This window comes from Enoplosus armatus, chromosome 17, assembly GCF_043641665.1.
Source record: "Enoplosus armatus isolate fEnoArm2 chromosome 17, fEnoArm2.hap1, whole genome shotgun sequence".
Classification (NCBI taxonomy): domain Eukaryota; kingdom Metazoa; phylum Chordata; class Actinopteri; order Centrarchiformes; family Enoplosidae; genus Enoplosus; species Enoplosus armatus.
The window spans coordinates 10075465-10102378 of NC_092196.1; the positions used below are offsets into that span (position 1 = coordinate 10075465).

Below are 26914 nucleotides of genomic sequence, written 5' to 3' on the forward strand. Positions count from 1 at the left end.
GTTCACTAACTTAAGGATTGAACTGAGGTCTTGAAAATATGTAGTTAATTCCTGGGGCTGAACTTTGGCATCTATTTCTATGATAATTAAAGCATCCAAATTAACATTAAACAGCCAGTACATTACATGTGCCTCATGGTGCTCCTCAAGGCAAATAAGCTCAGACTAAAACAAGCATTTCCAAATAAAGCCATCTTTGAAGAGCGCTGTCAACGGTTATGTTTCACAAGTAACATCATGTCTGGCATGAATCGCTTCACCTTTTGAATCTGACTTTTGTTTTAAAGCTCCTCAGATTCTCAACAAAATGCAACGCCTATCTTAAATCAAGAACACCGTAAAGAGAGCCAAATACTCAGCGCATGATGTCATGAGGAGATAGTGCAGTTTCTCTTTTGGCAGAATTGGAGGCAGCTTTCGCGATTACTTTGTCTGGGCAGATTTCCAGTCAGAGAGCCTGTCTCTGCTCTCAGCGGCCGCAGTCTTCAGGCTCCATCTCACTGTACATAAATAATACTCAGCTCCATGTGTGGAGCCATTTACACAAATGAAAACTGAAAAGGTGAATAAACAGCGTTGTTGATTTTCTATCTTCATTTTTATGCTTTATATGACTTTATTATTTTTGCAATATTCACCATAGCATGATCAAAAGTTCCTACATACTATTACTATATTAAAAAAAGAAAAAGAATCAGCCACAGCAAATTAATATCAATCTTTATTGTATTTAGAAATCCACGCATCAAATCTTTTTTTATTATTTTTTCCTTTACCATTTACAACAGGGAAGAATGAGGGACAAGCTAGACGTCATGCCTTTCCCAGCAGGCGCGATGCACTACAGGATGGGCTGATATGGAAGGGGAGGGGAGGGGGAGAAGAGATACATAAAGTGCTTTTGTCAACAGTTTTCTTCTTTTAATACAAAAAAGGATCAAAACAAAAGGTTTGAGGGTGGAGGGAGAGGACACGGGGGTCCATGGACGTGACAGCATGAGTGCATGTGAAGTAGGTGAAGAAGGTGACAGGTTGATGAGAAGGAAGAGAGTGGTGGGGGTATTTATCTTTAAAAAATAAAAAAAGCAAAACAAGTGGTCTCAACCCAGGATGAGGCTGGACTTGCCACCAGGTGGGTTTCTTCGGCCGCCAGCGGCAGCGTTGGCACCTCCCGACGGGGCAGAGGGCTGTGGCTCCTTCTGCTGCTCCTCTTGCTCCACCTCCACATCGTCAGGACACTCTACAGATGCAACAAAATGACAAAACATTAATCCAATGCATGTAACGTATTTAATGAATGCCATCACAGACTGGATGACAGTATATGCGATTAGGCCCCCACAGTAAAACATAATTTTATCTGGTAAAACAAAAACTATAGCTAACTATAGTAGATAGTAGAGAGGAAAATGTCCTCCAACAAAGGCAGAGAGCATTAACTACAGACAGTTGAGAAAAAGGGCTTAACATTTTCAGCTAAATTGGTAAACTGTGTAACATAGGGATAGGATGTAATGACTTAATTGTGTTTTAGACTGATTATTTTACCACAAAAAAACTGACATAGACCATAAATATGACCTAAAAACTGTACTGCATTTGAAACTAAGGGGAATATGAAGGAAAACACCATCTACAAACAAAATGTATTCTTTCAGCTTTCCATCTAACATTGTGTTAACAATTACCATGAAATCAATATGATACATTCATTTACAATTTATTGCATTTGAATATGTGATTTAAAAAGTAGCTTAATGAGATGGCAGTTTCTGCTACTCTGCTGATCTAGGCTAGTTAGCTTTTAGCACAAATAGTTCAGCTGTTTGTATTCTCCATGATGTGATGTAGCTGCTGCCTTATTTGTGGGATAACAAACTAAATGACCAGTGTTAGTTACTCAAAACTGATAGGATTACAGGAAACAGATAGGGATAAAAAGAAAGTAAATTTAGCTTCAGCAAAGGCTAGCTGTGGCCAGGTTTAACTGCAAATTTACCATGCAACTCTGGTCTCAACTCAATTTTGACTTAATATGCAGTCACTGCATTTTTGTTAGAGTACTTCAAGGAGGTTACCCAGTACGCAGTGCTGAAGCATTGGGCTCTTGTTGTCCATTAGTGCCTGAATTACTGTCGAATGTGTAAATTCAAGGGGACCTTTTGACTTATGTAAAGGCAGCAACCACCCCCCCAAAAAACAATATTCTCAGCTTGACTGTGACATCTGCATTAATTATAGGTTTAGAGGACTGGTGCCACAGATATTAGGACTGTACATGGCAGCCTGGAGGATCTAGAAGCTCACATATTTAAACTCTCTGGGTCAGAATTACTAAGGCTTTTGTGCCTGTTTTTGCTGATGCGATGCAATCTACCTCAAACACATATGCTGTATTTATCAAACAGATGCACCAGGCTGGGGGTGCAGTTTGAGTGTCAAGTCTTTGCAAGGTGCGCCCCTCTCCTCATTGCATATGCAATTTTGAAGATTGTGCAAATAATAGGAGAAGACCTTTTAACAGAGGATGATTAAGTATTCAGCTGGATTTACTGAGGTCACGCTATTTACGGCTGTCAGTTTTACAGGGAAAATTCTCTGCCTCTGAAAAGAAGGTGGAACAGCGCAGATGGGATTTACAGCAGCCACAAGGAAGATTCTAGTGGCAGAAATACACATGCATTAAACATAAGCTGATACATAACTAAAACTGGATTATTAGAAACAAAAATGAAGCAATTTGGATTTTATTAATGAAACAAGATCTGATTACTGTAACGCAAATGAACAGTGGTCAGGAAATTGTGGTTTCTGTTGATCAAACTTGAATTAGCCATCAATGTTCTGTAAAATCACTACAGACTACAAATACACTTTTCCTTTGTTTTGTTAAGACATTTAAGTGTGCTTTAACATTTAAACGTTAATACACATATAAACACACTTCAAAGTGCACACATTCCAATCATATTCAAAAGCAAGGCAAGTAAGTGAGCTTTGATTTCTAAATGTCCATAGAGATGTGTGGTCAAACCCTCCATTATCTGCAGAGCCAGCCACTCACTCACAAACATGCACCTGGAGGTTAATAAAAAGCTTTTCATACTAAGTGAAGCCTGCCATCAAAGAACAGCTGCTTGACTACAGACCATCACGCCATTATGACAGGGAAAAAAACACATCAAAGAGATCATGTGGTGTTGACTTAGAGAGGGAGAACGTGTGTACTGTATCTTTATGGTACGGTCACCAGAATCAGACTTTTTAGAGGCAGTGAGAGTGGAATTACCTGATCTGTTATAGTGTACCATGGAGCTAATCACTGAATAATCCAAGTCATGCACTGCTGTTTAGACATGGTGAGAGTGTGACAGCAACTTAAAAGCCTCTGCTCAAGAGTCAGGATACTTACCATCATTTGCTTGTTCTTGGCCATTTTCACCCTACATTGAAAACATAAGACAAGAACATCAGATATCCTCACTGAACATAAGTGACTTTTTCACGTGTATATAAAAATGTCTTCCTGTATTACATCCAAATCCTATTATTTCTACTTTGTGGCAACACAGTGAGTAGACACAGTCTGCACATCATGGGTGGATATGCCAGATCATCATCTTTTTTTTTTTTTTTATACCACAAAGCCAAAAGAAAATACTTCATAATTCATGTAGATAATAGTAATAGTTCAAATAGAAGTGTTTGTGCCATCGCCAGCCAATTACCAACAATTTACAGAGAGGACCTTCGCGTTATCATCATATCTCATAACAGATATTAAATTGAATTAAATTGCTCAATTAGAAATTCAACCCATGTCAGGCAGTGAGGACTGGCAGATTCCCAGAATAAAAATTAAACCTCCACAGGGATTACAAATGTCAGTGGAGAATATCTATCACAACATCCTGGGTCAGTTTCAGATAGATGGATAAAGTCATCCATCCCCCAATGAATTTTCCACTGTACTGTTTAGAATTACACTTAATCTACGACTGTGTGCTCTTTAGAACCAAACTAGGCTGTGGCTGTGTTTTGGAAACAGCGCCTGTCAGACTCGATGATTGTAGGTACCTCTTGTCTCTGGTTCCAGACCAAGGCTGCCCCAGAGTTGTGGATGGTGGTCAGTTCCGGCTGAGGGTTCTTGGGGAAGAGAAGAGGCTGCTGGCACCGCCTAAGTGGGGCAGAAGGCTCCCCGCACAGGGTTCCTGTGGGTGCCCCGGCTGGGGAGGTAAGAGACAGAGGAATAGAGCAACAAACTTATTAAAGACTGAGCAGAGTGTACTACGCTGGCTATTGTGCCTATTTTATTATCTTTTTCCTTTCTGGCCAATGGATTACATTGAAGCTAGACAGGAAGCACAAGAGACAAATGGCAAAACATGACTCAGGCTTCAAAGCCTAAGAGTCATACACATATGGACACTAATCCCATTAGCCACAACACCACCCCCAGACCCCAGTGTTTCTAACCCATGAGGCAGCCACAAGATTCATCTTCTCAGATTTGACAAAACATCAGCTTTATGAGGGAATTTGACTGAAATAACATGAGACAAAATCACTGAAAATCAACAGGAAACATCACCAAATCCGCTTGGGCGTCTGCAGCAGACCCAGAAACACGGTGGAACGCTTCCAGGCAGACAACCTGAATGCCAAAACTCACATAACGCTGTAGCGCCTGCATTCTCCTTTAGCAGAAAGAGCATTAAAAGCCAGTGTTTGGCGCACTGTGGGGAAGCAGACTGTGCTAACCAAAGCCACATAAGGTAACAGCCCAGCTCTAGCCCAGAGGGCCAGGGAGGGGACAGACTGTCTTTGTCATGAGGGGAACAACGCTGCTGAAGAAGTGGAGGAGTGGCCATTGTTGTTAATGGAGTGAAGTGAATCAGCGCTGCTGAGAGCCTCCATCACACAACAAGAGCTCCTTCATTATTAGCTCCACATTTCTGAGTCTGGTCAATTCTCTGGACCGTGAACAGCAAATAGCAAATGGAAGAGGATTAAACTTGATTCAGGGGCTACACAGTGATGCATTATGTTATCATCCCTACAACACATAGCCTTATAGATCTCCTGGGTACATGATATAAATGCATGATAACAAAGAGCTCACTCGTCAACAAGCTTGGAGACAGGAACAGAAATCATGCTGCTGCTGCTGGTAGTCTTGGCTTACTCTCTGATTACAGAGTGCTCCTCATGTGGCCAGAGGCTGAGGGCACTTGAACAAACCAACAGCTCTGGTATCTGAAAAACCCTAAAATCCTGCCAAAGACTATATGCTTTACGAATAACAATATGCTTATGTGTCAGCATAAACATAACATCAGCACATTCCTGCAGTTACACTGACACCACACAGTCATAACTCTCATTAGAAGACGTTTAACCAACTATAAGAATTGCGTTGACACACTTATGGACTGCCTTATGAAGAACAGTTTATCAAATCAATTTTTTACGTTCATCCCAAATCACAAAAATACTTTTTCTCCCCTATCCCTAGTGGTAGCTATGAAGATACTTTTAGGTTTATTTACTCTGGTTTTGAGATAAATACGCTTTTAAGGTTTCTGCCATCACCACAATACTGTTAAAGTGAATGAAATGTCATTGCTCGTAGCATTGAAAGATGACACTTGGAGAAAAAAAAAAAGACCACAATCTATAACATAACCTCCGCTTACAGTCTACGGAGACTTTGAAAATCAGCTGTCACGCCTTCCCGGTGGCCCAGTGATCTACTTAACTGCAACATCTCTATTTTGAATCTATGATGGGACCTTTGTAGCATTCCCCACCTTTCTATTTGTTCCCTGTAACTCTAATTTCAGAAATAAAATCTTCCAAGCGGTTAGTGTACACAATGTTAGAGAATGTCTTACTATGACAAGGCAACCAGCTATACCAAAAGTGAAGCATGAATATGTAATGCAGGGCAGTATTCACAAGTAAGTGTACATTGTTCTAGATGGCTGAAACATGTATAGAGCACATAAAAGGAGGAGGTTTTTATAAAGGATCTACATAGGACGGCATGTCAAAGGAAACAAACCTGTTCATCTAGACTATGAGTTCATACCCAGGCCAGACTGACTGCACAATGCTTATAAAACCTGTTATAGTAATAAACCTTGCTCATTGTGGCAGAAACAAATATCCTCATCCAGTTGTATCCGTTAAAGCGGGACAACTTTGAGAGGGCTCCCCTGAACTTGACCCAAGTGAAACAATGCAAGCAGGAAAAGGCTTTACTGTCCGCAGCTGCTGGCCGTTAAGGTCAGAGGCTGAAGTAATGATTTTAGGGTAAATTCTTCATTGTCCACACAAAATTTGATACACCATGTAAACAGTTTTCTACAAAGTGGCCAGTGTGAAAACATGTGATCCCCAGCTTGTGAGTAACTTCATGGCCTTGAGCTGAAATGAAATCCTGCGGCTAGAGGGCTTCAATTTTCCTCTTAACACACTTTATCAAATCGTTGAGCCTGAACCAAACACTGACTAGCTGCGAAAAAATGTCCATCCTTAATTACTAGCAATAAAGATAAAGCATACTAAAGAGTGGATTGTGTTTGGCTAAAGTTTTACTTGCATTATTAGAAACATACTGGCAGGGACAATAATGTCAGACTACATTAATCTTTCATTCAAGCATTTGTGGCTATATGCTTGCCTTGAACTTGACAACTTAAAGCCATTTACAGGTGTCACATCCCCCTGCTGCTGCATTTGTCCGCCTCTCCCTTTTGTCTATCCAAGGCCACACATTTCACCAGTTGACACATTTTTAACTGACCTACTTCTTCCCATCGAAGGCTGATCCTCATCCCCATTTAACAAAGCCTAGCTTCAAATTACCCTTATCCCAGTACTCCAGGGCTTTTTGGCCATTACACTTGTGGGATGTTCATTCTGACAACCTAAATGGAAAAATACTAAATAACACTCCAGTTTGTATCTTTTCCTAGCTCAAGTTGGAAGGATTAATTCCATGGTACTTTTTGCTTACTTAAGTCTTCTGGTAGTTCTGTCTAGTTTTGCAAGATTGAACTTGCCCATACATAAGCACCACATAAGCACGCCCTTCCTGGTGCAAGACTCATACCACTGTTAAGGTTACAGTGTAAATCAAAACCTTATTGTTTTCATTCCTTTGGCTCTGATAGTGTCACATGGAAAATTAGCTAAGATAATGATGTTAGATTGATTTACTGGGTGGATTGTTCCTCCGATGAGCATGGGGGTCCTCAGGTTCTCCAAAGATGCTGGAGGCCATCTTGCTCTTGCGCTGGGGGGTCGAGTCTTCGTCTGTGCCGAGGGAGAAGCTGGAGTCCCCGCCTGGCGGTCGTAGTACCCTGAGGAGCAACAAATTACGAATTATAATGTAATTTGACATCCTGCTACCATGCTCCATCATCCACTCTTTAGGCCAACTAAAACACATAGTCTTTGTGTCACATGCCACTGATCAGCTGCACAGTGCAAAAAAAGAAAAAAAAAAAATCAATAGTCAAATATAACATGAGGATGCCTCAAGCTACTTACAACAGTCTCCCTACTCCACCCTAACCCTTTTATACACATACCCCACACACAAAAACACACAGGCTACCAGTAAGGTCTCTGCTCTCTAAGCCCCGGCTGTCAGCCTGTCAGACAGTCACAATCTCTGCCCGGCAGCTGACTCTAGTCGCATATAATCACAGAGTTAGCTGGCTAGCTGCAGCCTCTCCTCAGCACAGATTCCTTTGCAGTGACACAAGAGCGGTTGGTGTCAGTTCCTGGTAGCATTGGTATTCCATTATTAAATTAGTAAATGTAATACTCTATGATTTTGGGTCAATATTACACAATAGAGGTGAAAAGTCTGAGGTCCACAGCTAATATAGGTCAACTAATAAATGGACTGTTCCAGAACAATATAGAAAGCCTGCATGCAGACCACTGCATGGTAAACAAAGCCCACTTTCCTCCGACATTCCTTCCACCAAAAGCGGCACAAAAGGAACACGATAATGAGTAGGGAAACACTTTTTCCTTGCTGTGCTGAAGGACAGTTGGGGTGGATGACAAATACTGATGTGTTTGCAGAGCCCCTGCTGGACCCCTCCCTCTTTTTTCCAGCAAACTCTCCTCTCCTCAGAGTCCCTGAAGCCACCAGCTGACACACTGAGCAGCTGTCCAAGGGCCAGGCGGGCAGATGGAGTCCAAAAAAACAACTCAGCTCTCGAAGCACTACTACAAAGAAAGCAACCAAGAAGAGGAAAACCCACACTGCGTGGACTGCACCGGCGTGTATCTTCTCAATCAATTCTTGTATACACACACTACTGTCCGTCACACTTGGCTGTGACAGTAATGCCTAAACCAGACTTCACCTCCCGGCCAGAGAGGATGAGCTCATGCTTTCCACACGAATTGCAATGGGGGAAAAGCTTTTAGCTGCCTGGCAGCAGACCCCACCCTAGAATGAAACTGCAAATAATATCTATGAAATGGCATTATTGTTGAAAAGCAGGGTAGCCTAGGGGCAGGTGAAGCTAGGGCAGATATAGCTGTGCTCCCAAGCCAAAGATGGCTTGTGTGATAAGGCAGGGTGGGAGGCTTTTGATGGCCTACTAAGATTTTAGCCTAATTCTGCTCAACTGAACTGCTGTACGGATCCCTTTGGTCGTCCAGCCGCAGAAATGACCAGCAGCTCGTAAAAAGGGCTTTAAGGAGCAAAAGCTAAGAGCTAAGGAAAGATTTACAGGCTTAGCTAGCTCAAAGCCCCCACCCAAGCCCCGCATCATCCGAAAACAGCATGCGACTTCAAAACGCTTAATGATTGACCGAGATTTGACTCGTGCTCACTCAGAAAAGGGTAATAGTACTAGTTTTCCCTCAAAATATGCTTTATATTCCCTAAAATCATGGCCCATTATTGAGGTAGCCTTCATAAAAGTCATTTTCTTTGCATTGTTTTCACTGCAAAGGGGCAGGAATGCATCCGGACGAGACGCATCACTTGCTGGAAAGCCATGACTGCGTGCTTGGAGGATGAGTGGCCCTCTTAAGGTGTTTTTCCATTTATATAAAGATTGAATAGATATTGTGCGTCAGGCATAGACCATAGCGTAACGTTAGACCTTTTCATTGAAACTACAAATCGACATCACATCTCAGTTTCTCTAAACTTCCATTCGCCCTAACCAACAATGAGCCGTATCAGTGATAATGACATATGCAGACCCAAGTCTCGTCTAGGATTCTTCCCGCAACTGATCTCATATTTGGACTCTTGCTCCTTCGATCCTAGATTGAAACATTGCGATAAAATCCACAGTGTAATGTAATTAGGCTATAACATTATTCGCAACTCCAGAGAGCAGTACATTTAGAAAACACCGCAGGAGAGGAACTGTGACTTGAACGTAAAAAAAAAAGTTATTTTGTAGTCGACCAAGGCCAGCCGAAAGCTAACGTTAGGCGGCTTGAACCATTTCTCCACCGAAAAATAGATTGAAAACATCCCTTCGAGTGCTTCTCTCTCCTTTCTTTCTTAAACTCGCATGCCTAATTATTCTACAAAGCTCAGACAGGCTAACTCAAACTAACTTGTGTAGCTAAAGGCTAGCCGTTATATGGTGCATCAGTCACCCAATGAGATTAACTTAATTGGCAAGACTATGTGACAGTTTAGCTAAATCCAGAAAAATCCACCAGCGGGCTAATGTTAGGTAGCAGGCTCCATTTAAGCAAAGGCAAAAAAGAGGCGTTTGCTAGCTGTGAGGCTTGCCCGCATCCCACTTCTTTTGTTCCTCCGTGAAATGTTTTCAGCTTCTTTTACCTGGAACTGCTTTTAGCACCAGGCTCCATTCCTTTAAAGGTGGTTGTCGTCGTCATCTTTATGGAGTATTTCGATGTATTGGCGGTAATAAATGGTCAATGAGAAACTAATAAAAAGTCCTCTGCCTTCCCCGCAGAGATGCGACAGGATGTAGACTCCACCCGACACTGAAAAACATAACGAAGACCAGATCCTCTGGTTCTGCGGTGCCAGCCCACGAGACCCATCCCACCAGCGTTCGACCCGCTCTGATTGGACAGAACGTCACAGAACGCCCCTCTCATTGGACAGAACCTGAGAAACCGCCGCTCTTGTTGGTGGCAGGTCTTGGCTTCATGTCAGCGATCAGACAGAGTCCACATCCCTGAGGGCCTTTTTCTGCTATCTGATCTATTAGCATTGATTATGACAATCTGCAAACAGTTTTAAACTGCGACGTAATAGTAAAGAAAACGTGGGTGAACCTTGACCTCCAGCTGGTCAAGATCTTGGGATTGACCTTCAGTCTTAAAAATTAGGCAACAAAATTACAATATGGATTTGTGCTCAAGTCATGGTTCTACACATGTATTTTATAGTCGTTGTATTTCTGCTAGAGGTGCAACGATTAGTTGATCGAAAGGAAAGTAATTGCCAACTATTTTGATAATCGAGTAATAGTTTCAGTAATTTTTCAAGCAATAATGTCAAATTTGCTGGTTCCAGCTTCTTAAAGGTAAGGATTTGCTGCTTTTCGTTCTCATTTATGATAGTAAATGAAGAGTCTTTGGAAACTGTTGGTTGGACAAAAAAAAGCAATTTGAAGACATCACTTTAGATTCTGGGAAATTGTCATGAGCAATTTTCATAATTTTCGGACATTTGATAGACTAAATAATTTGTCGATTCATCATGAAAATGATCGGCATCATCGATTGATAATGAAAATTATCGTTAGTTGCAGCTCTAATTTCTGCCCAGAAGAGTGTCAAACAATCACACTCGAAAACCCGACAAGATTAGTGGAAGTTTGGAAAAAGACAATAGCTTTATTTTAACAGGCATCTTAATAGACAATACAGATGTTTTTTAACTGAAACATCTTTTTGGCTTCCCAAAATTTGAAGCTTGGCCAAGTCAAACAATTAATCAAAACATTTTTCTACACATCCACTACTATATAAAAAATGTATAAAATCAAATATTTTTTCTGAAGATAACAGAAATCAAATGACAATCCAGCCCCATTCCCAAACTGGGTATACCGTTCACTAAGCGATTGCCAGTCCCAAAATAGTACATTTTAAGAATAGATTTGCTGGACACTGACCAACCCTAGCCCAATGACATTTGATCAGTGAAGTCATTTAATTCTCACTATCACCCGTCCTATCTGTCTGCAACCTTAGAAGAAGCCCTTCAAATTGGGAAGGGAAGTCTTTAACATTTACCACAATACAGCATGAACAAACAAAACCTGAACTCGGGGTGATCTGGATGTGGTTTATGTACAAATACAGAAAAGCAAGAATGAAAATACTATACAGCAGTTATGTGTAGCAGAGAAATGACAACTTCTTCTGCATGGAATTCTGTTGAGACAATAGGACAAGTTGCAAAGAAGCAGCCGCTGTGTATCACAGGCGGGGCAGGTTGATTGTGTTGAGGAGGAAAATGGTGACGCATGTGGTTGATTTAAATACAGCCTCCCGTCTGTTGTTGAAACACGTCAATTGTATCTTCATCTTCCATTTCCAACTGTTAAAAGAGGGAAAAAAAAGTTATTTAAACATGTGTCACATGACTTCCACGAAGTTCTGCACAATCTATTTGCTACATAGCCAGTTGGTTAGCACCTTGTGTATCTATTTTGTATTGGCCCAAGGCGGACTGTATGCTCTATACAAACACAAATTTGTCGTTTGCATAGGCAAAATGGCACCATTGCGACCCAAATTAAACATTTTATTTGGCTTTGATGGCCGCAGTGTGCACAGACAGGTTTGCACAGCACTGCAAAAACATGCAAGTTGTCAACTCCAGCCATTAATTGCAGCAGGAATATCGGCAACTGTCTAAAGTGTCGTATCCAACACAAGTTCGAGAACACAGACACCAAAATTTAGTTTGGTGTGTTCGGACAGCCTGAGGCATCTCTACATGCTTCCCATGTTAGCATGTCCTCAACTGTGACTTGCACAAAGACCTGGTGTGAGTCTGGTTTCAGCCTACAGACATTTCTACCACACACTGCTCACTGTGGGGTGATCTGTATATTTAACTTTTTGTTATATCTGTGTGTGCCTGTACGTCCTACAATTGCATTTATCAAGATTTCCATCATGCATTTAACATTGTAGAGGGAAAAATGGGAAAACCAAAAATCGAAAGCACTTACATGAGGGTTCCCATGAAAGGTCATATAAAAGAATGCATGAAATATGCATACCTTGCTTGATAAGGATGGCACAAATGCACTAACACAAGTGATGACGCATGTGGATGCACATGAAGCATGTTTGAGCTTGCTATAAACTCCACAGCGTGCCCTGTGAATGTGTGTTTTTTAAGCACACTATTCAGTCTGTTTTGGTTTGCTAAACTTGTTGTTTCACATGTTTCACACTTACCTGTGCTGGTGTGTCCGTCTCATTTATTGGCTGTCCATCAAATCTGAACCTGATTTGCCTCATTGTAAGTCCCTGGAGAGACAAACACATAAAACCTTTGTTGTAAATAAAGCCTGCACCATCCCATTTGTCTACACAAAGACACAGTACTAACCAGACTTTTACCAACTCTTTTAACATTTGGCAGCCTAACAAAGTTAATTAAAGATGATGCACACAAATAAATCATATATTCAAGAGAACAATAACGGCATCAGGGGAATGCTTGTAGCTTCAGTAAAGGTTTGTTGGCATTTGTTGTGTGACATTTCTATTCTAAAAGCCCCCAAAAATATATATAAATATTATAACTATAATACTTTAAAGTATAAAACCTTGTTTAAAGTGTGTCTGCTGAAGTTTGCAGGTCATAGAGAAATAATGAGTTATACTGTCTCTTGCAGTGAAACACGAATAAACGGAATAATGAAAAACATCTGGTTCTCACTGTAGTTTTAAAAATGAGCTGCATGACAAACATGTCTCTTTTTCCCTGCAGGCAGTCCAAGGAACAGACAATATAGGCATTGGGTTTCCATTCTTCCAGAGAGTTGAACCCTCATTTGACTTTCAGATAAAAAGGAAGGTCAGAGGTTGCATTAGATATTCTATTCTTAACTTTTAGGTACAGACAATTCAGAATTCAGGATTGCTTTTGTACCCGTAACAGTACAATTTTAAGAACTGAACTGGCACTCATCCCAATGTTAACTCATCAGAATAAGTTATAAGAATAAGTCAGCATTCCTGCATCCAATTATAGCAAACAGCCTGGCGAAGGACAACTTCATAAGTGATTTAACTGCTGATGGAAAAGATGAGATCTCTTTTGTGATTTATGTGAAATCACAGTCGGACTAAGTGATAACGAGGTTTGGTTTGGGACGATGAGAAAGAAGTAGAGCTGTGTTCAGCTATTGAGGGAAGATTTGCATTGACTCTGCGAGCATGAAGAGAAGAGCTGTGGAGGAGAGCTGGATCATAGCCAATAAACAATGAACAATAAGTCTTTCAGAAAAAAATTACTGAATTCATGACCATGATGAATAATTCTTTAATGAGCATCATCTGGCTTTTATTTCACATTTGACCTTTTAGCATACTGCAACATACTCCATACGTACATATGAACTGTGAACTTACCATTAAGTAAATATCTGCAGTCAACTAAAGTCGAATGTCAAATAAAAACCTGTTAAAAACGTTCACTACATAATATATATGAAAAGTGGGACTTTAAAATAATTACTCTTATCCTTTTTTGTCTTCAAAGAAGATACTTGATGCTTTGAACCATCAAGTAATTCCAATAATGATTTCCATATAATATAAATGCAGCATGACTTAGCACCATAGCTCTCCGAAACCTTGCTCCACACTGTCAGTTGGAAAGACTACTTTAGTAAATGTGTAAATATTCAAGTCTCCGCTATGCCAAAAATATTCCACCCTGATAGGGCGTTTTAATGGCAGACATTTTGACACGTCATGGCAGGAAAAGCTCAGATGTATTTGATAACTTTTCTAATGGCTGCATTACATTAAGGTGTGCCAGTTCCAGGGCCTCAGTATTGTGCATGCTGGCTCACAGCCATGGCTGACTGCGACATGTAAATAGAAAGGAGACATTGTTATTGTTATTACTTACACTCTTACTAAACTCTTGTGCACTGCATGCAGTGAAAAAGGCAAGTTAAGAGATGGCAGGAGTTTTGTTACAAATGTACAAGAGGAACTGTAGGTGTCATTTACACAACATATTGTTCCTAAAATCCAATAACCGAGTGGATATATCACATGCAGTGAGTGTGAGTAATAGTGGAGGTGCTGCACCTTTCTCTCCAAAAAGATTAAAAAGCTAGAGCATGCGGTTCCTATCTAAACAGTACAGACAATGCAGTCTCAAAACTACAACTCCATTACAGGCAAATTCAATTCAGTCCAACTCTACATAATAAATACAACATTACTCGTTTCTTTAGAGATTCACTGGTGGTTGATATACTCACCTTTAAAGGTTAACAGCTTAGTAAGAATGAAAAAGGAGACTAGAAGATATTTATTTTAATATGATTCCCTTTTTCATTATTAACAGGGGCAGAAACACAGGCATGGGTGATATCAAAATCTATCCTTCTTTGGATCATTAACTTCATCACAGATAAATCTTAAGTCACCAAGTGGCAGTATGCACGTTATAGAAAAAGATAGTCAAATGTCTTGTTTGTGGTGAGAAATTCAATGCAGTAATTATGTTACACCTGTGTTTCACGAGTCAAAATGTCTGCTGTGAAAAAGGTCTATTCAACTTTAGTTACGCTACAAAAGTTCACATCCTGCAATAGATCTGTGCCCCTCTGTTTGGGAACCACTGGTTTAGGAAGTCAACCCGTAACATCATCCTGAATGCTGATATTGTGCCATGCCCACCTGTCTGTCGCAGTAGGCCTTCATGAGTTTGATGAGCGGCGTGTGTCTTTTGATCTTGAACTGCACTACAGATCCATCCTGACCTGCTACCTTCAGGTTTATGTGTTCATTGTTTTCTGTCTTGACTGCTTCCTGAGGGATAAAGCCGGAGAGAAAAAAAAACAGTCACACACAGGCATGCAGGGAACCACAGCTGGAATTATTAGTTGATTAATCAGTTAGTTGATCAACAAAACAAATGATTGGCAAGCTCTCTTTTTGAAAAATATGCAAATGTTATCAACCTTAAACACCATTCATTTCCTGGCTCCATCCTCACAGGTGTAAAGAACTGCATGTTTCTCTCTGTTATTATAAACTGAATACTGCAGCTGCCATTTTAAATCATCAGTCTGGGCTCTTGTAACTCGTGATGGGCAACTGTCATTATTGCTGACATTTTACAGACTAAATGAGTAATTTATATATGTAATAAAAGAATAGGAAGCAGCCACAGTGAACAGGTTAGACAAAGAGCTACAGAAGCACTTCGCTGAACTGCCCTCTGGGTGCAGGTACAGGTCCCTGAGGTGCAGAAGGGCTCGCTTTGGCAAAGGCCTGGTACCCGCAGCCATAGCAGCCCAAATCAGGGTGACTTGCTGAGGGAACTACAAGTTGTTTTTCATGTTGTTTTGCCTGTCGTTGTTGTGTGCTGTTGTGTGTAAAGTGTTATGTTAATTGTCCCAGGGATGCACAATGCTGTGAAAAAGAATTTCCCCCCAGAGACAATAAAGTCTAACTAACTAACTAATAACTAACTAACTAACTAGCAGGGGCTGATTTCAGAGTGGGTGAACTTCACCCCCAACATGTCATTAAGGTAAGTTGGTCAGTATGATTACACATACACTATGAGACAATAGGGATTTATTTTAAATCTGGTTGAGTATTGTGGCTATGAATTTCTACTCAGGGAGATATCCCTTTAGTACTGGGTTTGACCTATAAACTGTTGCTGACAATGTTGCAAATTATATTGAATAAGGTTTGATACAATCTGTAATTATTCATATTTATGTCCTTGTGCTCTTATCTTATAATCAATTCACCGGGTTAGGCAAAAACTGAAATTACAGTGTGGTTTGGGTATATATAAATGGTTACTAAAATTAATTTCCAGAAACTGTATTTTAATAAACTTTAAAATCTTTCCTGGCGCACATGTTCCCTTTGTTTACATTGTTTCAGTTTCTGCAAATTCAAATCAGTACAAGTTGGCCTCAGCCTGATATAAGCAGAGATGTAAGATAAAAAGAAAATACTGTAGTTTCAGTTGCATATACCAATTCTTACTGGTGTACCACTGCTGAGTGCAAAAACTTTCTCCCACTTGCACAAATGCGGGCGCGCGCGCACACGCACGCACACACACACACACACACACACACACACACACACTTAACAGGACAAGCCATTCACACACACACATTGGTAAATTGAGGCATGCACTGAGGATGACACCAGCTGGTTGGCTGTGTGGGATCAAGCAGAAAACGATCTGCGCGCCTGTGGATGCGCGTTCACAAACCTTCCGGTCTATCAAAGTAGGTATAGATAGTAGTTGAATTTCAGCTCTCAACTTTAACAAGGTAAAACAGACCATCTGAAAATGTTCGTTTTTCTCTATGAGCCCCTGTGGCACAGATCCGGTAAATAAGCTGGTGTTTAGATACAATGTAGATACACTCACCTTTGGTTTTTCATCAGCCATGGCCACTCTTTTGGCGCTTCTCTACGCTGCCACACAAAGAACACGAGTGCGCGCACGTACTCGTTCTGGTTTAAATTATTCGAACTGAACGTGCGCGCCCACGTGCCAGTGCGCGTCCACAGCACCGGGTTTTGAATGGCTACAGGTAATCACGAGGGTGAAAGCGCAGTCTGGACATGGGCGGGAGAGTCCAATGCGCGTTAAAGAGGCACTCAGCAACACATGCACGCGCATTGTGATGTTTTTCCTTTTGTTGTCAGGTGTTTAGAGGTACAGTAACCCCACAACATGCTCCTCATCACCTTGCTGACCTCTCATCATTGTTGCATGGTTCAGTCGTCATCATCATACAGTACATTACACATACTGGGAATGTAGGATATGCACTTTTTGCTTTTTTTTTTTTTTTAACCCTATAAATCCCAGCGGCCATCTTGTTTTTCTGTCTGACGGTGAAGATCCACTTAAACTATGTAATATGAGTACTTTACATATAAAGAAAGTGTGTATTTGCATAAGTCAAATCAAAACACTGATTCTTAACAGATTCCAGTGAAAACATTGGTATGCTGGGTTTGTATATGGATAAAAGATTCCCATATTTTGATAATTCATTATTTCACTCTTGTATATGAACCCGGTTCCCCAGAGCTTTAGAGTTATTGATTATCTGTGTTTATGTATTTATTTATTGTGTTTTTTTCCTATCTGTATGTCGGGACAACACCCTATTGAGTCAAAAACAGCAGCTGGAAAAACAGGCAGCCGGAAAGCCAGCTCTTCCGTGACGTCATCACACATGCGCCGCAAGGGCTTTGGAATGAACGGCTGAGGCGCGTAAGCAGCACTGCACCTGTAGTTCATGGCGTGAAGTGTTTCCAGCTGAATAGTTAGCTATTTCATATTTTATTGTATTGATCATATTTCTTCCTGATGGAGGAGGTAGACGTTGAGCCGGCAATCACCGTAAGTAACCGCTGCAGCTTAGTTTTCTGTCTTTTCTCCCAGTGAGTAGCATTGCTAACAAGCTAACATGTATCGCAACAACATAACTAAATGTCAAATCTATCTAAGTTGAATAATTATATGAAGACAGAATAAACAAAACAGTCAGACACACCAAATGTTAATAACAGAAATGCATACGTCTTAAAACAACAGCAACTGATATCAAAATAGTAATAACATGATACAAGAAAACTATTTAGAAAGTAATTGTAGTAACTTATTCGTTTGCCAGGTAATCATTAGTCTACTAATACTGCTATGCTGTGAGCAGGGTTTAAATAGTTAATAAAAATGTGGAAATTTGGCTTGACAATTTGAGATGATATTAAATTTGAATCTATCCACCACCTGTTTTACTGGATTATTTCAGTGTAATGACCCTGTCTCTCTTCTTTAAATGTAGAACATTCCTGCAGCCAGTGATGGGAAGCATTTGGGATTTGCATGGGGTCCTGGTGATATCCTTGTGCATGAGACCCTTTACAAAGCATCAGGTATGTGTAAATATTAATAAAAGCCCCTTCACACTCGCTTGCCCTCTCTCTATCCTGTCTAATGTAACATTTCCCTTCTGTCCTGTATTTTCAGGTGCTAAAGGATCAGGCAGCTCCTTCATCCATGAGGTTAGGAAAGACGAGGACATATATTCCCCCATTTTACGCAAACTCTTCAATGAGTCACATCACATCTTTGTTGGCCTGCAGACAATTAGAGAGGACCTACCCAGCAAGAACAAAAAACCCCAGTAAGACCACCTGATGGACAAGTGCTCTCTTCCTGTGCATGTCACTGTATTGATTTTCAGTTACGTAACTCACTGTTACAAAAGACGAATGAAGCACCTGCATAAATTATTGCATATAATGATTTGTCTCTGTCTTGCTCCTTAGATTTGTCAGCATCAGTAAAAACTATAGATCTGTGATACGAGCCTGTATGGAGGAACTTCAGCAAGTTGCAGGTCAGAATTTTGTAATAATTAGTATTAGTAGTATCATTTTGATATTTTAGTCTTCAATGTGATTACTCGGATAATCAATTTTTCCCCTTTCTCTTTTTCTGCAGTTTCTACAAAAGATACAGGAGTGGCCACGCAATATGGAAATCAGGTATGTACTACTATCGTATGTGTATCTGTGCCACAACATGCAGAGACATTACATCCTGATGAAAAGTGGACTAATGCACTTACAGGATGCCATCTTTGTGTTTGTTTCCTACTTGAGCTAGGAAATAATTCAGTATTTACATTTAAAAAACACACGCAAAGTATGTGGTATAATTTGTGACAACAAGAACATTTTATTTGAAAATATTTTATTTTTGACTGAAAAAATTATATTGCTAACCTCAGCCTCTGTTTTTTTTTACGACAGGTGTCCATTCTGTTGGCCATAGAACTGATCTGGAATCTGTGTGAAGTGCTGTTCATTGATGCTGCCCCTGGTTAGAGTTTGACTTTGTGCTTGTAGTTGATCTTCTTCTTCTTAATTCTACATTTTATAACCTTGAGACTTTGAAAGCACCCAAACAAACAAGTCAATGGTGTGTGTTTGTCTGTTTCCTCAGCGGGCTCGCTGTTGCTCCACCTCCTGGACTGGGTAAGGTTACACAAGGCTGATGTGGATGAGAAAGCCAGAGAAGTGCTGCAAAGTGAGAGCCCTGCTGAGCATCATGACTACTGGGATGTGGTAGGTGCAGCACACACACATGTACACACAAGTATGTCTTTGACACTATAAAAGCTCATTTTGTATATTGTCTGACATAGAGTGCAGTGTGAAATCTCAGTTGTCACATGTTTTGCGTCTGGGCTGTGCAGGTGGTGAGTTATGTGCTACAGGGCAGGTTGGAAGAAGCCAGACAGATGCTGGTGAAGCAGGCCACCCTAAAGCCTGCTGCCAGGAACATGTACAAGCTGATGGACACTCTGCTCAGCAAGATGCCCTTCTACAATGTAAGACCATCTGCCAATGGTTTATCTTATTGTGTAACTTTAGTCGTCCGTGGCAAGATGATAATTGTATTATATGTTCTTGACAGCCAGAATTAGTTCACACATGGTTTGATCTCAGATGTAAATTAAATTGCATTTTTACATTTATTGTCAAGTTGAAAATCACACATATGCACAACGTCATCTTAATAAGTAACATCTTACTGTATAATGCAGTTCAGCAGAATGACGCCTCAAATCCGCTCCTCTGACGGTATATACTGTAGTCTCAAATAGTTGAACACTATAATCAATATCACTGCTATTGATTCCATTGTTTCAAAGGTATTCGTGTTACTGTGTTACAACAAGATTTGTTGTAAATAAATTTACTTGGTGTAATAGTGACATTAGAATCACAGATGTCCCAAGATGATCTGTGGTACTGGTACTGTGGCTTAGAAAGGGATATTGTAAAAAAATTGTATTGGCTATATTGAGCTGCCTTTTGAGTTTGTCATCCATCAGATTCTTTGTTTATTTTAAACTACTGTGCTATGAATATGAATACATCTGTAAGCCCGTCTTTAAGTTCCTTATTCCTTAAATTCCTTGTAGATATTTAACAAACATTGTGTGTGGTGGTGTGAAATAATATGAATTAGCTAGCCGTTTCCATGAAGATATCCAGACCGATAGTCTCATAAACCATCCAATGGAGGCCTTTACCTCTGAACTCTCTATGGTAATCCTTCAGCCTGGTGGCACTGAGACGCTGACAGAGTTTGATGTGAAGTGGAGACACTGGCATGAGGAGGTGGACCGCTGCCTGCAGGACAACTCGTTTGCCAGCAACCAACACCTGGAGCTCATCTGCAAGGTCAGTAACCGTGAGCCCTCAGTAGCCCTAGCTGCTGTCAGAATATGTCAAACAAGTCCTGTTGAAGACACAGGAATGTACTGTGTTGTTGTTTATTTGTAGATCTGTGCCCAAAACTTCCAAGATATATTCCTGTGCATTTATTGCATTGTGTGAGTTTTATCTTAAGTTTAATCTCAAGTATTAATCCAACACCTTTTCCCACCACCTGATTTTTTACTTAATTTTAGATCCTAGTTGGGGATGAAGACACTTTGCTGGAGCACAAGGAACTGCTGAGCACCTGGTACCACTTCCTGGTCACTAGACTGCTCTTCAGCCACCCCACAGTCAAACCCACTGAGTTACACTACTATGCACAGGTACACTACACTAACTGCTGCTGCGCCACTCGCCATTCATACTTACTGCTACTACAGTCCTGTAATTTACTGTGTGTGTGTGTGTGTGTGTGTGTGTGTGTGTGTGTGTGTGTTCTGCAGTCATGCATGACCATGTTTCTGGACTCAAGGAGCGTCCCAGAGCCCCTGGACAGCATCTTACTGGCTGCCTTTGAGTTTGACATCCATCAGGTCATCAAGGACTGCAGGTAACTTGCAGGATTACATACATATACACATTATGTACAAGCCACATACGAGTTTATGCCTACAGTCTGTAAACTTTAAATTTTTCAACACACTTTTTCCTAATTTCTCCACCATGTGTCTCTTCAGCATTGCTCTCAACAACTGGTGGTTTGTGGCCCATTTGACAGATCTGTTGGATCATTGCAAACTCCTCCAGTCTCACAATCTACAGTAAGGACTCTGTTTGGCTGCTTTTGTACTTGCTGCTTTTAAGACTTTTAATCTGGAGATAACAAAATTTCACAATTTATTCATCTACCTTTTACTGTGTCATTCTTGTGTGTGTGTGTGTGTGTGTGTGTGTGTGTGTGTGTGTGTGTGTGTGTGTGTGTGTGTGTGTGTGTGTGTGTTCAGCTTTGGCTCCAACTTGAGAGAGTTTCTCTTGTTAGAGTATGCTTCTGGTCTCTTCACTCATCACAGGTATTGTTATCTAAGGCTCAGTATGTTAATTGTACTTATGGTATGGAAATACTGTTAATTAGTATATTTAATTACTTTGTTAATTTAAAGCTTTAGATTTACCCAATATATGATACACTTGATACACGTGGCTTTTGGAGCTGCAAATTATGATTATTTTTCACTATGAAATAATCTTTTTATGATTACTTATTTACTCTATAATTGACCTAGAAGGTGTCATGAAGCATGAGCCAGCTGACAGCAGCATCGTAATTTTGTAATAGGCCTCCACAAATGCCTCATCGTATAGTGTGTGTGTGTGTGTGTGTGTGTGTGTGTGTGTGTGTGTGTGTGTGTGTGTGTGTGTGTATAAAGTCTGTGGCAGTTGGCCGTGGACTACTTTGACCACTGCCCAGAGTTTGGTCGTGTCTACCTGGAGCTGCAGATTGAGCGGGTTCCTTTAGACACGGAGCGTAAAGCCCTCAAGGTGCTCAGGATCTGTGAGCAGAGGCAAATGTCAGAGCAAGGTAGCACTTTCTTTCTCTCATTCTCTACGAAAACACAGACATTAATATCATTATGTGTTTCCAATGCAGTGTAGGCTTAAACCTTTAATTTCCTGTCCTCACCCAGTGCGGAGTATCTGTAAGATCATGGCTATGCGGGCTCTGAGGAACAACAGACTGGGCTCTGCTCTCTCCTGGAGCATCAGGGCCAAAGATGCTGCATTTGCTACCCTCATTTCAGAGAGGTTTGTTCCCTTAACAACACACTCATTCTTCAAGATGTTTGTCAGCTATTTGCCATATCAGCGAGTGGTTTGTCTTTTTCTCCTCAATACAGTTTCCACCATGGACTCTTAAGAGCAACCTTTTTGCAGGCCTTTTTGAAAACACGCTCTTGTATCCTCCTCAAACTTGGAGTTGAGATGAATTTTGTGAGATGATATTTGTTGAGTTGATTACACCTAAAGACTGAAGACAAAAAGCTCCTCCTTGTTGCTGTTGCTTTATGTCTGTCGGATCTGTCCATTGTTGGGCTGATATCTTGTATTCTGGGGAGGCCTTTTACGCAACAGGAAAAAGTAGCGTGAATAATTACATGTGGTTTATTTTAAAAACAGATCAAGCATTGTTGTCTATTTAAGCTCTCAGATCAACCATAGCCAGCTGGTCTCCTTGTGAAAGCACTTTGTTGTGAGGTTTTAAAAGTGTGTGTTTGTGTGTCAGGTTCTTACAGGATTACTGCGCCAGAGGGACCTTCTCTGATTTGGACCTGATAGACAACTTGGGTCCAGCAATGCTGCTCAGTGACAGGCTTACTTTCCTTGGTATGAACAAGGAACACACACACTGCAGCATTGGTAGCACTGCTCAACATATGACTCAGCCTTGGTAGTGCTCTCTACGTTGAATTCACACATCAAGTGCGGGGACATTCAGTCGGGGCTGATTTTCTCCTGGACAGCTTCCCTTATAGTCTCTTAGGCCGTCACATGAGACTCAGACTCAGACGCAGAGACACGTGTGCACACAGAGATATTAATAAATGTATGAACTATGTACTGCTTAATGCAACAGCATGTGACAGCGTGTTTTACTGGAAGAAGATCAGTGAAAAGAGATGAACCATTTATACAAACCTTCTTAAGTACAGTACATTTAATTTAAAGAAAATGCTTTTCTATAGATTATAATTTATTCTAAACTTATACAGGGTTCATGAATCCAAGTGTTTGTCTCGTAAAAGCTGTTTTAATTGTAAATAAGAATGTGACCAATTCATGCAGGTGACAGGTAACAGGATACATACTTTTATACTGTGTGATAACATCTAAGTTAGTAATAAGCAAAGTATTAACATGGGCCAGTGTTGCAGTCTGAAAACATTGCTCTCTTTTCCTTCGTAGGGAAGTACCGTGAGTTCCACAAGCTGTACGGAGAGAAGCGCTTCACTGAAGCGGCTAAGCTGCTCCTCTCCCTCATGACGGCCAAGATTGCCCCCCGAAGCTTCTGGATGACTCTGCTGACTGACGCCCTGCCGCTGCTGGAGCAGAAAGAGGTCAGTCACCACAAGGTGTTCAGTATGCTGTGGATTTTTATCCATTTTTATTATTATAATCAGAAGATATTTGGCTCAGTATTGGTATATAGCCAAGTTACATTAAAATATCAAATTGATATGAATGTTTTGCTGCAGGTACAATAAAACCGCCATTTTTCAAATTATATTCTACTGCTTTGTTTCATATTATTTTGTCATGCCTTTAGACAAATTGATAATCTATGATGAAAATATGATGTTTTATCAAGAGCTTCAACTAACGATTATTTTCAGTATCGATTAATCAGACTATTTATTTCTCGACTCATCATTTGGTCTGTAAAACATCAGAAAACAGTGAAAACGTGCATTACTACAATGTCCTAGAGCTTCAGTTGATGCCTTCAAAAGTCTTGTTTTGTCTAACAGTCAAAAACCCGAAGACATTCAGATTACTGTCATAGAAGATTAAGAAAACAGCAAATATTCATAGTTACGAAGTTGGAACCAGAGAATACTTTTGCATTTTTGCTTGAAAAACAACATAAAAAATGAATTGATTATATCAAAATAGTTGCAGATTAATTTAGTATCGCTCAATTAATAGATTGATCGTTGCAGATCTATAAATGAATGAATTAATTAATTAATAAATTATAGCCCAATATTTTTGACAGGCATTTGTTGAAGTATGTAGGATAGACAAGCGTCCACGTTTTAATAGTTGGTATTAGACAGATGAAAACACATTTTAAGTGTGATCGGATTTTAGTTGCATAATTGATCTAGTTTAGTTTTGTGCATTTTCCTGTCTGGGAATTGTCTTATAGTATCAGAGGACTTTGTGCGTTGCTCTCTGAACTTCAGTGCGATCATGATCATGCATTTTCAATTACTAGTCTCAAGACTAAATCTTAGAGTGGATCATGCTTTTCTTCTGCATTGTTTTGTCAAAATTGATTTTATAAAGTTTACTTGATGTCATTCACTGAACAGAAATAAACTACAGTATCGAGTATTTTCATAAAACCTCACAGGATAAACTTTGCAGTCCACATTATTATGTTGGATACAAGGACAGAGGAAGCGTGAACAAGAGAGGAGCTGCAGTGCTCGCAAAGAATTTGGTCTGTGGACTGTTTTAACTTTGTTTGTTGAACTTTTTAGGTGATCTTCTCGGCAGACCAAACCCATGAGCTGATGTTCTGTTTAGAGGAGCTCACCTCCTCACTGAACACCACAGCTGCCGGTACAGACAGGCCCATGCAGGTATGCATCTCCTAACAGCCTTAATTGTTTGCCTAAGAAACTAGCTTTTAGTTGTTGGTGCAAGATCTTCTTTTTCCCATTAAAAGTGTTGGTCTCCTCAGCAGCTGCTGTTGACATAAGTGCTTAATATTTGTTTGGTCCTACGGTCTGAATGAAGTTATGTGAAACCAGCTCTACAATCATTGCTCTCCAGTTTACATTTTGAGAATCCGGCCAACTAGAAGCAAGTTATTAAGAACAACTCCTGGAGAACAGTTCAGCTCAAAAAAATGGGGCTGTAAAGTGTATTTCTTTAACAGCTGCATACAAGGATCTGCCGCGATGTTACAGACATACAATCCACTACACTTCTTATTCTTGTGTATTTGTCATTTCAGGATGAAGACATAGAGCTGACCAAAGTGGAGCTCCTGAGACTCGCTCTGGCCAGGAATCTGGCCATGGCTATAGTCAAAGAGGGAACTGTGGAGGCATGAATGTTTGAATTTTGAAATATAAAGAAAGCCCTTTTTTTTTTTTTTTTTCAATTGTTTGTACTGTATATAAAATTCAAATGAACAAAATGTGCTCTTTGATAATAAAACTTTTTTCATGACATAATTTGTTTTAAAATCTGACTTTTAGTAATCCTGTATTTGACGAGTTAAACAACCTCAGAATATCAGACATCCATTGAAAGAAATATTTATTTTTTCATGCAGCGAACACATGGCACATCATACAGTATGTACAGGCCTAACACTCTCCCAAAATCTACACGTCACATGTTCACTTAACTTCTCATACAACAAACAATAGGTACATTACATACTATGTACATTTAACACACTTCTGTACATCCCACATGACATCGAGTTGAGGACTACCAGAGAAAGGAACGTAAGGGAGGATCGTGTGGACTGATTTATGAAAATGTACTCACAGCACAGTCCCACTCTATGCCACTGCTGCAAAGGTTCAGATAACTGCGGAGAGATTTCCCTTTCGAGCTACCAAATTCAAATTCAGATTTTTCAATTCACGTTTTCTAGGATCAGTGATGCACTGAAACACTATAACAGAAAATAATAAATAAAAATTTGCCCAATACTGACACTGGTAGAAGAGTAAACATCTCTAAATACGGAACAAAATATGGATACCCACTGCTAAAAACATGACTGAAATGCTGACCATCTGGGGAAATCACCTTTCATTTATTTTCAAAAGAAAAAAACTAATCACATTAAATAAATCCAGAGTTGGACTCAAGTCATGACAGCATATTCATAATTATAAATGACCATCTAAAGTGCAGTTGGCTGACTTGACAGCACAAAATTCAACATTGTTGGTCCAGTAATCTAAAACAGGGCTAAATTAGATAAAACAATTGAACAGAAATTACTTAAACATGTCAAACATCTTGATCGCTGAAATAATCACGTAATAATACAGTCAACAACTTCCTGCGACTATACGACTATATGTGACAACAGATGCATTTTCCATCTTAACTCCATCCTAAGACATCTACTAGATCCCATTTCCACATTTCTGGATACATTCAAGTATATTTTCTGTGGGCTAAGAAAGTGCTCAGCCAGAGGAATAAATAAAAAGCACAGCTGTTTGTCTTTTAGGCTCTGTTAGCTTAGAGTTTAACTTCTTTTAAAATACTTTGTTATGCTGAAATGCATCCTGTCAGTCTGAGGCTGAGCTCTAATGCATTGATTATTTATAGTACATTCAAATCTGTTATATTTATTTTGGGGGAAAATCCATTAGAATATTTATCTCAATACCATCAACCTGTAAACACCATGGCTGTCTTACTCGCCAGTGTATATCTTTAGCTTATTAGCTATCTGCAGAAGAGTACACAAGCACTGTATAAATAAAACTTTAGTGTCTGCTGTTAGCATCTCGCTGCCAGTAATAACAATGGCCAAACAAATGGACAACGATTAGGAATGTGAAGCTGAAAGGTAAGAGTGCAGCTGAGTTCCCCTCCTTTCTCTCTGGGATGGATGTGAATGCGTACGCACGCACGCGCACACGCACACACACACACACACACACACACACACACACACACA

At 40.2% G+C, this 26914-nt stretch overlaps 3 protein-coding genes across 5 annotated transcripts; 1 reads left to right on the forward strand and 2 right to left on the reverse strand.

Moving 5' to 3' along the window:
• Window positions 1-708: 708 nt before the first annotated feature.
• On the reverse strand, window positions 709-9992 carry LOC139299919 (jupiter microtubule associated homolog 1-like). The gene is made up of 5 exons (XM_070922869.1): window positions 9842-9992; window positions 7225-7367; window positions 4078-4226; window positions 3413-3443; window positions 709-1240 (listed from the first exon to the last, which is right to left on the reverse strand). The coding sequence occupies exons 1-5, from the start codon at window positions 9895-9897 to the stop codon at window positions 1101-1103; spliced, it is 519 nt and encodes a 172-aa protein (XP_070778970.1). The 5' UTR covers window positions 9898-9992; the 3' UTR covers window positions 709-1100.
• Window positions 9993-10845: 853 nt separating this feature from the next.
• LOC139299742 (small ubiquitin-related modifier 2-like) lies at window positions 10846-16714 on the reverse strand. 2 transcript variants are annotated; one of them, XM_070922627.1, is made up of 4 exons: window positions 16649-16714; window positions 14920-15051; window positions 12451-12522; window positions 10846-11578 (listed from the first exon to the last, which is right to left on the reverse strand). In XM_070922627.1, the coding sequence occupies exons 1-4, from the start codon at window positions 16667-16669 to the stop codon at window positions 11516-11518; spliced, it is 288 nt and encodes a 95-aa protein (XP_070778728.1). In that variant the 5' UTR covers window positions 16670-16714; the 3' UTR covers window positions 10846-11515. The 2 variants fall into 2 exon arrangements, with proteins under 2 accessions (XP_070778728.1, XP_070778729.1); XM_070922628.1 differs by lacking the exon at window positions 12451-12522.
• Window positions 16715-17530: 816 nt separating this feature from the next.
• nup85 (nucleoporin 85) lies at window positions 17531-25398 on the forward strand. 2 transcript variants are annotated; one of them, XM_070923301.1, is made up of 19 exons: window positions 17531-17635; window positions 18081-18177; window positions 18266-18422; window positions 18568-18638; window positions 18743-18786; window positions 19054-19123; window positions 19247-19368; window positions 19500-19634; window positions 20371-20493; window positions 20724-20855; window positions 20976-21082; window positions 21210-21293; window positions 21477-21542; window positions 21900-22051; window positions 22158-22275; window positions 22754-22854; window positions 23434-23585; window positions 24735-24836; window positions 25214-25398. In XM_070923301.1, the coding sequence occupies exons 1-19, from the start codon at window positions 17603-17605 to the stop codon at window positions 25310-25312; spliced, it is 1965 nt and encodes a 654-aa protein (XP_070779402.1). In that variant the 5' UTR covers window positions 17531-17602; the 3' UTR covers window positions 25313-25398. The 2 variants fall into 2 exon arrangements, with proteins under 2 accessions (XP_070779402.1, XP_070779401.1); XM_070923300.1 differs by having other exon boundaries at window positions 18081-18171.
• The last annotated feature ends 1516 nt before the right edge of the window (window positions 25399-26914 follow it).